The following is a 12,453-nucleotide window of genomic DNA, read 5'->3' on the forward strand; positions in this document are numbered from 1 at the left end:
AGAAGTCATTTTGAAATTCTTAATTTCTCTTAATGATTCTGTTAATGAAATGTATGTTAATTAGCTTAAGACTATAGGCCCCTTCAAACTAAGAATGATAACTATATTATCGTTCACACCACGTTCTGTTTATTATAAGCACACACAGTGCAGTTTTGTCGTCTGCCGCTTGCTCCAGCACTTCTGATTGGCTGTCAATGTTTTTATCGTTCATCAGCTGGAAAAAAAAAAAAAGTTTTGAAAGTTTTTCCAGTGATAACGTTCCTCTGTGTTTTCGTTACAGTTGTGGTGTGGAATTCCCTTAGTCGCATAGAATTAGAATGATTATTATAGTTATAGTTATCTTCAAGGTGGAGGATGACCAACTTTCTCTCTTGGTCTTTGCTCCAGATGTGTCTGTGAGCCTGTTGTCCCTTTTGGTGACCACATGTGGCCTGGCGCTGTTTGCCGTCTCCCTGTTCGTGTCATGGAAGTTGTTTTGGGTGCCATGGCGAGATCGCTTCTGGCCCGGCCTAAAGGACCAGCAGGGCGAGCAGAAGCCGGTCCTGGCCGAGGTGGAGGGCATGGAGCGGGAATACAGCGAGGACTTTGAGAAGGATCCCATCGGCCCAACGGTGCTCCCAGAGTCAGCCATGAAGATCAGCCACACGTCCCCGGACATCCAGCTGGAGACCCAGTCTAAGGCAAAGGAGCTCAACCACATCCATGTAGCTCGCGTACAGCGACAAGTCACCGAACCGACCTCATCTGTCAGGTGAGTCATGTGTTCCTGACTTCATCAGGCATAATCACTCAGCCACCATTGATATTCATTTAGCAATTCCCAGTTGGCATTTGTCAGACAGTGTGCGCCTCTGTGACCTTCAGCTTTAATTAAAGTTCTTTTCAGTCTCGTTATTTAGATGTCTAGCATAGTGGTGACCAACAGAAATCCGCCCCCCTTTTCTTCTCACTTCAGGCACAACTCCATCCGGAGACAGATGAACGTCTCCAATCACGATTTCAACATGGCCCAGTTCCAGAGACAGGAGTCCATAACAGGTCCGGGCTTGGGGAGCATCAAGCCTGAGCTCTACAAGCAGAGGTCAGTGGATGCGGATGACGTCAGGCGAGCGGACAGCTGCGGACGCCTGCACTTCATCATCAAATACGACTGCGACTTGGAGCAGCTCATCGTGAAGATCCACAAGGCCCAAGACCTACCTGCCAAGGACTTTACGGGAACGTCCGACCCATACGTGAAGATCTACCTGTTGCCAGAACGCAAAACCAAGCATCAAACCAAGGTCCACCGCAAGACTCTGAACCCCATCTTCGACGAGGTTTTCCTGTTTCCTGTGGAGTACGCGGAGCTTCCAACGCGCAAGCTCCATTTCAGCGTCTACGACTTCGACCGTTTCTCGCGTCACGACGTCATTGGCCAAGTGGTGGTGGACAACTTCCTGGATCTACCTGACTTTCCACAGGAAACCAAGCTCTGCAGGGATATCCTTTATGTTAGCGCGGTAAGTCTTCCACACTGTATGCTAGTCATATCAATATTACTCCTGAATTTGCCCTTAAACATTTTGTGTGCTCGGTCCTCTCAAGTGATGCTGTTGTGGCAGAATCTATAAATAGTGAGGAAAGAAAGGCTGTTTCGTCACCTGACTTGAGTGAGGTGTTTGTTGAATTAGCTGGCGTATGTAGTGTTGAGACTCTGTGGAGGCTTCGAGTGTGTGACTCAAGAAGGTTTTATCCAGGTACAGGAGGCTGCTATTGGAAATCTATGCTGGGAATTTGTACATTGACGATAGTGTCAGTTTAAATGAAACCAAACAGTTTGTGTGTGTTTCCCTTTGATTTCAGTAATTATAATCATTTTCTATATGTATATATTTTCTGTATTTATTTATTTACATGTTTGTTGAAAATAAATGTTGTAGTTTATAATTAGTGAAATCAAGGAAAAAACTTGATATAAAAGTTTAGTTAGTAATTATAATTTTATAAATAATAGATTTCCCTTTTGAATAAATGCTGTTCTGTTGAACTTTCTATTCATCAAAGAATCCTTGGGGAAAAAAACTGTTTCCACAATATATTCCACAAAAATAATTTGACACTGAAGAGTAATGGTGCTGCAAATTCAGCTTTGCATCACAGGAATGAATTACTTTTTATGAATTTGAATTGTTAACAAATTGTTAAACAATATTAATGTTTTCGCTATATTTAAAAAAAAAAAATCATCATTGGAGAGCATTAGAGAATTCTTTCAAGAACATTAAATCATCTCTCTCTCTCTCTCTCTCTCTCTCTCTCTCTCTCTCTCTCTCTCTCTCTCTATATATATATATATATATATATATATATAGGCTATATCCAGATTATATTCATTTAAAAAAAAATCCAGTATTTATAAAATCAGATTAAGCGTCACACAAATGTGTTGCAATGTGCTAAAATCTCTGACAGATTTGAACACTACTGTACTTTTGCCAAGATTATATTGGTGTTAACAGTTCATTTTAACATCATGAAATATGAATGGAATTGGAAATGGTATTATTAGTCCATTTGTAACCGTTGTGAAGTAAATGCTAATGTTAATGGTCATACTGAAAGAACAAGTGAAAATATTTGAGGATAGTTTTCTCTCTCCTCCGATCACTTTCATGCTTCAGAGGGAGCAACATAAAAATATACTTTGAGAATTGTGAATATTTCATAAGCACACATGGCACACGTAGGGGTGACCTATATTTGAAATAGCTGGAGAGTTTGCTCTGACATGAATATACGGCGGTTTCAGGTTTATTGTTTTAATTTGAAGGAGCGCAGGATAGATGTCCGATGGGGTGAAATTGGTCCGTCTCATAAGTGGACCTGTGCCAGTTGTCTGGGAGAATTGCCCTCAGCCAATAAAGAAACACAGAGGTTTTTGTGTGCAGGCGGTATGACATACTGTACTTGAAGGAATAGTTCACTCTCTTATAATATTTTGAAACCCGTTTGGCGGATTCTTTCACAATTGGTTTTGAAGCCTTACCTGTAATTTTACATTTTAAATAACCAAAATATTCTCAGCTGTTTGGTGGTGCTGTGCTAAAATACAGGACAAACTGCATTCTGTAGGGATTTAATGTGGATCTCAATTCTGTTCGCTTAAATGAAGTGTGGTGTGGATTGTATTAAATGGGATGGTTGGTAATCATACTGTCTGTTTGAATATTATCCATGCTATAAATGAGTATTCATCATTGTTGACATGTTTATTTTAGTCTAGCAGCAATTTCATGTATATCACTGGATCTAGAGGTTAGTGTCTAAGGGATAGAGAGCATCACAAGGCTGTTTCAGTGCATATAAGTGGGCCATACCTCTAGGGATCGCCTCTTGGTGGAACACAATCCACACGTGCCATCAATGCATGAATCATTTTTGGAGGCTTGATTGTATATCTAACATAACTTACGTAATACTATGGTGTAAGACTTTACATTTCGATAACGTTCGATAACTGTGTGTTGATGACTTTAGTGCCACTTAAACAGTTATACAGTTGTTTTCTGGTGTTTGGTCGTCATTTGCACACATTCATAAAGCAATTACTTTAAGACGAGTGAATTGCCATTGCAGCCCATTTTGCTTCTGTAATCTGAAATATTTCTGATTGCAACAAGATATTCAATTTGAAAAAAAGTAGGATGGAACTTAACCAAGGATGGTTTCAATGGTGAAAAGTGGATGTTAATCACAGTATTAGAGCAAATTTTTATGCGAGTTTGCTAAAACAATAGCTAAATAGCTAAGTCAATTCAGAGCAGCATTGCCAAGTCTGCGGTTTTCCCTCGATGTTGGACTATTTTTACACTGTTGTTGTTTAGCCCGCAGGTTGAAGCGAACACCCCCGGGAAACCCCCCAGAACGGGATTTGGGGTCGTTTTGGCCTTGATTGGCTGGGTTTTAAATAGCTATCAGGCTGGTTTTGTTTATGCAAACCTGGCAACCCTGATTCAGAGGGTTACATAAGCACAGTTCGTGTTTTGAGAAAGTAAATAGGGTCAATCTTTTTATTTTAAGTTGACTGTAAAAGTGGTAATGAGTCTTTTCCCAAACTAATAGAGCTGCAGGACTGACATCAAAACCCGGAAGATTAATTCACCAGTTCCCTCAAGATTTCCCTATTGGTTTTTATGATGGGGGAGTAAAACACAAATTGACGATATTTGGATGTTTTTAAAACGTCCAAGTATCGTCAACATGCTTACCACGGATCTTATTTTACTCATAAATGTAAAAACCATTAGGAAAATCTCTGGCGAATTATTCTTTCGGGTTTTGACGTCATCTCTGCAGCACTCTATAAAGATAAATCATGTTTACGCAAGCACTTGTGGATCTTATTGGATAAAGCCGACTGTGATTAATAAAGGGAAAAATAAATAAATATATAAACAATATAAAATTTGTACCATTTATCTTTCTGCTCTCTCTATCTGATCGAATCAGGTTAATTTCTATATAATCGGCATCGATCAGCTAACAGTGTAGCACAGATGTCAGAGTGCTTCATGCTAACTCTGTATTACTTTAGGGATTCTGAGTAACTTGTTAAAAATGCATGAGAGTTCCAGCAGCACAGCCGGTCTTAGATTGAAATGAAATACAATCCACCATACACGATCATGACATGCGAATACAACTATCCGAATATCACCTCTGATTAAAAGCAACTTTAACCTTTCAGGTTTTTTTTTTTGGTTGTTTTTTTTGCATGCAAGCCATTTGCATTTCAATCTGAATGAATGATTATGTTTGCTCAGATCTATTCAAGGTGTAATTCGGCTCTGCCTATAAATAAAACACCAGCTAGTTAATGTACGAAAAGGCCAATCCATTCCACCCAGCTGGAGAGAGAAAGATTGACGCATCTCTAATCCGGAAGAGTAAATAGGTCGATCAGCAGGATTTAGTGCCATTGAATCTCCCGTCAGGATTCACCTCTAACCATGACACATTTATCTCGGATTGCGACTGAAATTACACTTTTTGTAAACTTGAAACGAAGGCTTTAATCCAGCAGTTCTTGGCTTGGGAATGATTGTGACACGAGATAGTAGCTTGTTTCACATTAGTGTACTTGATGCCACATGGTTTTCAGCATCATTACTCCAGTCTTCAGTGTCACATGATCCTTCAGAAATCATTCTAATATGCTGATTTGCTGCTCTAGAATCATGTCTTATGTCCACAAACTTATTTATGATGAAAAGTAGCCTTTAAAGTTAATGTAATCCAATTGTATACATCATAATCCCATACCACCTTTCTACAGCAAGCAATACAGCAATCTGACTGAGGTGGAGAGAGTTGTAACAAAGCAAACCCTTATCTTCTTGTTTGTTTGTAAGCATACATGAAAGACAGGGGTATTTCAGCAGACATTTTGAAATAGTCTGCAGTTGAAGTCAATGAAGCCATTCACAAATAATAGAAAGAGAAAGACTAGGTCTGCATGTAGTAACAGACATAAGGAAAAATTGACAAATTTATGTGCGTTTTTAGGTTAGATACTATGCTGACAACATATGTAACTGTATAAAGGTAATTGTGAGATAAAGTTGCGAAAATGAAATTAAGGGACACCTGTGAGAAATAAAGTCGCAATTATGAAAATGAGTTTGAGATTAGTTAGATTGAGATATAGAGACACAATTACAAGAAGATTTTGAGATATGAAAGCACAATTGTAAGACATAAAGTTGCAATTAAGCGAAATAAAGGTGTCATTTTGAGACACAAAGGAACAATTGTGAGATATAAAGATTCAATTAGGATAAATAAAGTTGTAATTTCTAGATGTAAAATTCACAAGTGTAAGACAGTTTAAAAAGCTGTCATTTTGAGACAAAAGAACAATTTTGAGATATAAAGATATAAAATTGTCATTTTTAAATGTAAAATGCACAATTGTAAGACCAATAGCAATGCCTTGTGGAATTTTGAAATAGCCCTCTCTGAGTTGAATTCATATGAAATTCTACGGTTTTGTGCCAGTGCTGGAGTACAGATTTACTTTCTGCATGTGGTGTTGTCACAAAATGGAAAATCTGTGATTAAGCAAATGTTAACAAGCCTCTTCGCTTTGCCCTGACTTTCATCAATGTGTTCATTACGTTCTTTCTTTGTAATGTGGCGAGCAGCCCTTGTTAATAAGCCTTTGAATGAGTGGGGGTGGGTGGGATTGGAGATCGAGGTTCACACTAGATAGACTCTCTTCAAGCCATATTCAACCTCTTCGCAACTGCACTATAATTTCATTCACAGTTCGCAAGTGACCATAATTTTACCGCTGACTTGATTTAAGTGCTTATGAGAGCAGAGGCGTCTGTTATCCTATAGTCTACAGATGGAAGGGCGTAATTCAATTACCTCGCCAGAGAGGAATTGGTTTCACGAGGTCCAACCCTTAATGTCTCTCACACACAAAAAGTGGGCGTGTTCTGAGCATTAATAGCCGGTTGTCCCACGCCCCTTCCCACCACATCCCGCCCACTTTACCATGACACGTCAGGGAAAGAAACACTACAAACTTAAGTACAATAGAAGGTACGGTTAGATTAACCGTCTTATTTTGCTATTTTACTGTGATATTTTTACTGTTTGGCTACAAGAAAATCAATTGCATTGACAGTTCTATGGGCTCTGCATATGAAAAATTTATTTACTCACCATCATGTTCTTTTAAAAAAAACTGTTTAATATCCTTTATTTATTATTTACTTTCCATTTAGAATATTTGAAAAATCCTTGCAGCAACACTGCAGAAGATATTACGAGCTGTTTTCAGAGAATATATTAAAAATATAGATAAATATTAGGAAATATATAAATTACTTTAATATGTATTAGTGTACATTGTGCTGCTTCTCAAGTAAATTTATTTAGTTTTAAGGATTTTTAGATTTTTTTTCTTTTTTTCCAGTAAAAATCAAGACTTTTTTTTTATGCAGTGTATCTTACCATTTAAATTGTCAATAATTTATCTCCGCTGTAGTGCTCCAAAACTCATTCACACAAATGCATGTTCAAAGATGCGCCACACCATGCAGGTTTGACATCATTGACACCATATTTCAATATGAGCATATGTTTTGAATACAAGCACACATGACATTTGAAATCTACATTGGAGAGCAAGATTTTCTGTAAATAATTTACATGAAAAAGTTAGTTCAGGCAAGAATTAAAAAAACCTAAGTAAATTCTATATTAGCACTCAATTCAACCGTAAATATCAACGTTATAAGATTAAGTAAAATTAGTCAGCTTTTCTGATACTGGTGTTCCCATCATGCACTGGGCCTTGAATAATTAATGAGGTTGATTGTTCACTGTTTTCCAGCTTTATTTACACTGTTTTATCATTGCTTTTGTTGTTAGGATTAGTAACTTGCCATTTTATGACATTGGGAGTTCATTTTCTACTCAAAATGACACATTCAAACACAAAAGCGATCCATCAAATGTTACCGTCATTGTGTATTGTCTACCAAGTTTTGAGGTCGCTGCGTTCGCATCACACTTAAAGTCTGATATGTTGACATGCTGTCTTACACAATATCTATTGTATGAATTACTTAGGAAATTTTAAGTAAAGCATATACTTTAAAAGTGTGGTTTGATTCAGTAGGCTACTATAATGTTTGAGTGAAATGTATTGCAAAGGAAACTTCAACTAAAAAAATATTAATTTAATATTACTTATTTTCTTTGTTACTTTCACTTAACTTAGTTAAGTAGAGTTTACTTAATTCCATATGTGAAATTTACTTTAAAAATATTCGTGCAAAAACTTGCCAAAGAAAAATGATTATTGTTGTTTTTTTCAGTGTGGTCACTGTTTAATCTTGAAAAAATAGCTGCATAAACATTCTTTAAAATGTCTTCTTTTGTGTTTCACGGAAGAAACTAAGTCTTATAGGTTTGGAACAACATGATGATGACTTTTTAGTGAACGAATCCTTTAAACAAAAGCCTCTAGCATTTAATGTCTTAATTTTGTGAGCTGCTTGCTTTAAAGGACAAAGCATTTGTCTTTATAATGAAGCAACGAGGATTTGGCTTGATGAGGAGAATCCAATTTAGGATTTAATTTGCAACAAGAGTCAACCTCTCTTACCTCTCTGTTAATGAAGGCTGTGCATCGAATGGATGAGACGAAGGCAATAAGAAGAAACATTACCTTACTCCCTTTCCTAGACACTAATTATTATGTGCAAAGAACAACAAACACAAACTGCCTACAATACATCAAACCCACAGGCCATCACATTTATTGATCTTTCTGCATACTTGGCTGTCACGAGGGATATCATCCAGTTTTATTTAAATAAAATTACCCAAAAAAAGCACAGTTACAATGCACAATTGTACACTTAAAAAAATAAATAAGCGGTAGTTACTGATTAATTGACTATAAAAATATATGGTAACACTTTATTTTAAAGTGTCCTTGTGTTACATGTACTTACCATATTAATAACAGTAGATTATGCATAATTACATGCAACTAACCCTCAAACAAATCCTATTCCTATCCTAACCCTATAGTAAGTACATGTGGTTGCTTAATATTACTCAATACTTAAATATATAATTACACTGTAACAATGACACCTTAAAATAAAGTGTAACCAATTATATACACTACTGTTCAAAAGTGTGGGGTAAGATTTTTTTTAAATGTTTTTGAAACTCTCTTATGCTCACCAAGGCTGCATTTATTTGATCAAAAATACAGTTAAAACAATAATATTGTGAAATATTATTTCAAATTAAAATAACTGGTTTCTATTTCAATATATTGTAAAATTGCATTTATTTTTTTGATGGGAAGGTTGAATTTTCCGTCTTTAGTGTCACCTGATCCTTCAGAAATCATTCTAATATGCTGATTTGCTGCGCAAAAAACATTTCTTATTATTATCAATGTCGTTCTGCTTCATATGTTTGTGGAAACTGGACACTTTTTTTTCAGATCAATAGAAAGTTCAAAAGAACAGCATTTATTTGAAATAGAATTTTAACATGTAACATTATAATTATCTTTATTCTCACTTTTAAACAAAATATAATGCCTTCTTGCTAAATAAAATGAATGAACCAAAACTTTCAAATGGTAGATTTTATTTCTTCTGATGAACGCAAAAGAATACATGTGCAATTATTTATTTTTTACATACAATGAAGGTGGGATCCGAACATGTTTTTTGGACCCCAATAACTTAAAAAAAAAAAATCTTCTTTTGTGTTCTGCAGAAGAAAGAAAGTCATCATACAGGTTTGGAACGACATGAGGGTGAGTAAATAAGAACGGAATTAAAATTCTTTAGGTGAACTGTCCATTTAAATAAGCCCACGTTGTTAGGAAAGGTTGTGCTTGCCACTTTTGGTGATAAAGACAGACTGACCTCTAGTCTGACGGTAACCTGATCCTTTACCAATGGTTGAATCCATGTTCCAAAGGCAATTAAAGGTGATAGAGTAGTAGTTTCGACTGTGGAACTGCTCTTGAGTCTGATCTCTGCGAGGCAGTAAAACACCATCCAGTTCCAGTTCATCCCTGTAGAGCATTAATGAACACGACTCTCATCGTAGCCGACAGGACCGGACGTAGTGCTGCGACCTGGCCAGATAATGAGCCAATCTCTGCCGCCTGCCTCCATGACCTTTCTGCTTCACCGTAATAGATGGAGCCTCCTACTGTGCGAGAAGCCGGAGGGCTGTGAACTGCTCCGAGTGGGACTGATCTATCTTAACAGACCCTCTGAGCTCCTCAAATACACACAATCACGGATGATTAGATTTGTCAGGAAGCCTTAGAAGCCCAATGAGGTGTGCTGACCACTCATGCAGTTTCCTTTACAGTGCCCAAAGTCACTTCCAGAAAGGCAGGAAGTCCATGACCAGCATGCATTAGGCATAAACCCATTTGCTAAATCAGTGGATAACATCCTTGAAATAAGTCTCCAGTATTTAGAGTAGAGTCTAAGTCAAGTGTAAAGCCTTTTAGATGGGGTCTGTCAAGGTTCAAGAATTTGAGGTTGAGTCTAAGACAGGTCTCAGGTGTTTAGGGTAATTTAGTCCAAGTTAAGTATCTCTTTACTTGTTTATTTTAAAGCAGTCCATGTCATATTTGGAGTCCGAAGTCTAAAGTCAACTTGTGTTTTAGAACAAAATTTCCATGTGATTTAATAAGACTTAATTTCAGATCATTTCTCTTGAATTAAGTTTATTTTTCTTACCCCACTGTTACTGTCTTTTTTTATTATTTATGCATAAACCTCACAAATTATTGATTTGTTTTTTTATTTGAAATTTTTTTAATTAGTTTTGAAACAGTAAAAAAAATATATATATTTGCCAACGTCAAAGATATATTCTATAAAACAAGTCTTAAAATCGAAATTTACTGTTCAAAAGTGTAGGGTCGCTACGATTTTTAAAATGTTTTTGAAAGAAGTCTCTTATGCTCTAATGGCTGCATTTATTTGATCAAAAATACAGTAAAAACTGTAATATTGGTAAATATTATAATTTAAAATAACAATGTAATTTGCCATCACAGGAATGAATTACATTTTAAATTGTAAAGCTGAATATTCAGACTTAAGTGTCACATGATCCTTCAGAAATCATTCTAATATGCTTAAAACATTTATTATTATTATCAATGTTGAAAACAGTTGTGCTGCTTAATATTTTTGTGGATACTGCAATACATTTAGATCAAGGATTCTTTGATGAATAGAAAGTTGAAAATGATAGCATTTATTTGATATGTAAATATTTTGTAACATTATAAAGGCTTTTACTGTCACTTTTGATCAACTTAATGCTTCCTTGCTGAAAAAAAAGTATTAATTTGTAGTGACCTGAAACGATATATCTATATATTGCTAAGCAAAACAAAGTTTCTCTTCTAATGCCCACTGATGGGCCTCATGCAACTTTGAGATCATTCTCTTGAATCCTTTGGGGGTAGAAAGATATGAGAGACTAAGTAATGTTAAGAGTTCTTACATGCTCTCAGCAACATTACACACCCATCTGATCCCAGCGCAGAGCGTGTCCATTAACATAGATCAGTTAATAATTGACAGCACGTGAAAGTTCTGGTAGCTGTGGGATCCGCCAGTGCTTGGCTGCTGTGTGCATTAAAGGCCCATTTGGGTTCTGCACACTCTTTGATTCATTACTAATGTATGTCCGTCGTCTTCTCTTCCGTCCTGTTGTGTCATTGCATTAACGCGCTGAAATGAGCCACAGAGCTGCATGTATACATAGAACTACATTACCTAGATCACAGGTTATATCACGATTGCGCTCTGGGGTAATGCGTTTAACCCTAGTTTGCTCCGAGGGGTTTGTCCAAGCAGCTGGTATCTTTTTCCAATGACCATTTACTAGTTTATTCTGCTGAATTTCATTTTTAAATAATTTATACACTCATCAGCCACTTAATTAGGTACATCTGTTCAACTGCTCGTTAATGCAAATATCTAATCAGCCAATCACATGGCAGCAGCTCGATGCATTTAGACATGTAGACATGATAAAGATGATCTGCTGAAGTTCAAACTGAACATCAGAATGGGGAAAGGTGATTTAAGTGACTTTGAACGTGATATGGTTGTTGGTGCCAGACGTGCTGGTCTGAGTATTTCAGAAACTGCTGATCTACTGGGATTTTCATGCACAACCATCTGCTGGTGGTGTAATGGTGTGTTTTGATATTTTCTTGGCGCACTTTGGGTCCCTTAGTACCATTTTAGCATCGTTTAAACACCACAACCTACCTGAGTATTGTTGCTGACCATGTCCATCTCCTTATGACCACAGTGTACATCTTCTGAGGGATACTTATAGCAGGATAACTCGCCATGTCACAAAGATCAAATCATCTCAAACGGGTTTCTTAAACATGACAATGAGTTCACTAAACTCTAATGATCTCTACAGTCACCAGATAGATCCAATAGAGCACCTTTGGCATGTGGTGGAACGGGAGATTCTCATCATGGACGTGCAGCCGACAAATCTGCAGCACCTGCGTGATGCTATCATGTTAATATGGACCAAAATCTCTGAGGAATGTCTCCAGCACCTTGTTCAATCTATGCCACGAACAATTAAAGCAGTTCTGAAGGCTAAAGGGGGTTCGACCCGGTATTAGCAAGGTTTAAATAATAAGTGTCTGGTGATATATATTGTTGGCTCCCACTACACTGAGGCTTATTTTGATGAGATGTTTTTATGGATCGCATTTTTAGTTCATTACGAACGACTCTAATTTTAAAAAAAGGTGCAAAATGTGTCTATTTTCAGATGTGATAATTAGGCAGCAGGTTTCTGCTCGCTGTTATGAGTGTATGGCAAAGTGGAAGAACAGGATTCCCGTGAGGT

General features: G+C 36.8%; 1 protein-coding gene across 1 annotated transcript in view; it reads left to right on the plus strand.

The window, feature by feature from the left end:
• The window catches only part of syt9b (synaptotagmin IXb), a 29,301-nt gene that overhangs the window by 10,006 nt on the left and 6,842 nt on the right, over window positions 1-12,453 (plus strand). The window contains exons 2-3 of the mRNA XM_084397848.1: window positions 391-754; window positions 959-1,505. Coding sequence (XP_084253974.1) covers window positions 391-754; window positions 959-1,505 — 911 coding nt within the window. The remainder of the gene's footprint in view (window positions 1-390; window positions 755-958; window positions 1,506-12,453) is intronic.

Source organism: Rutilus rutilus, assembly GCF_951802725.1.
Source record: "Rutilus rutilus genome assembly, chromosome: 23".
Classification (NCBI taxonomy): Eukaryota; Metazoa; Chordata; class Actinopteri; order Cypriniformes; family Leuciscidae; genus Rutilus; species Rutilus rutilus.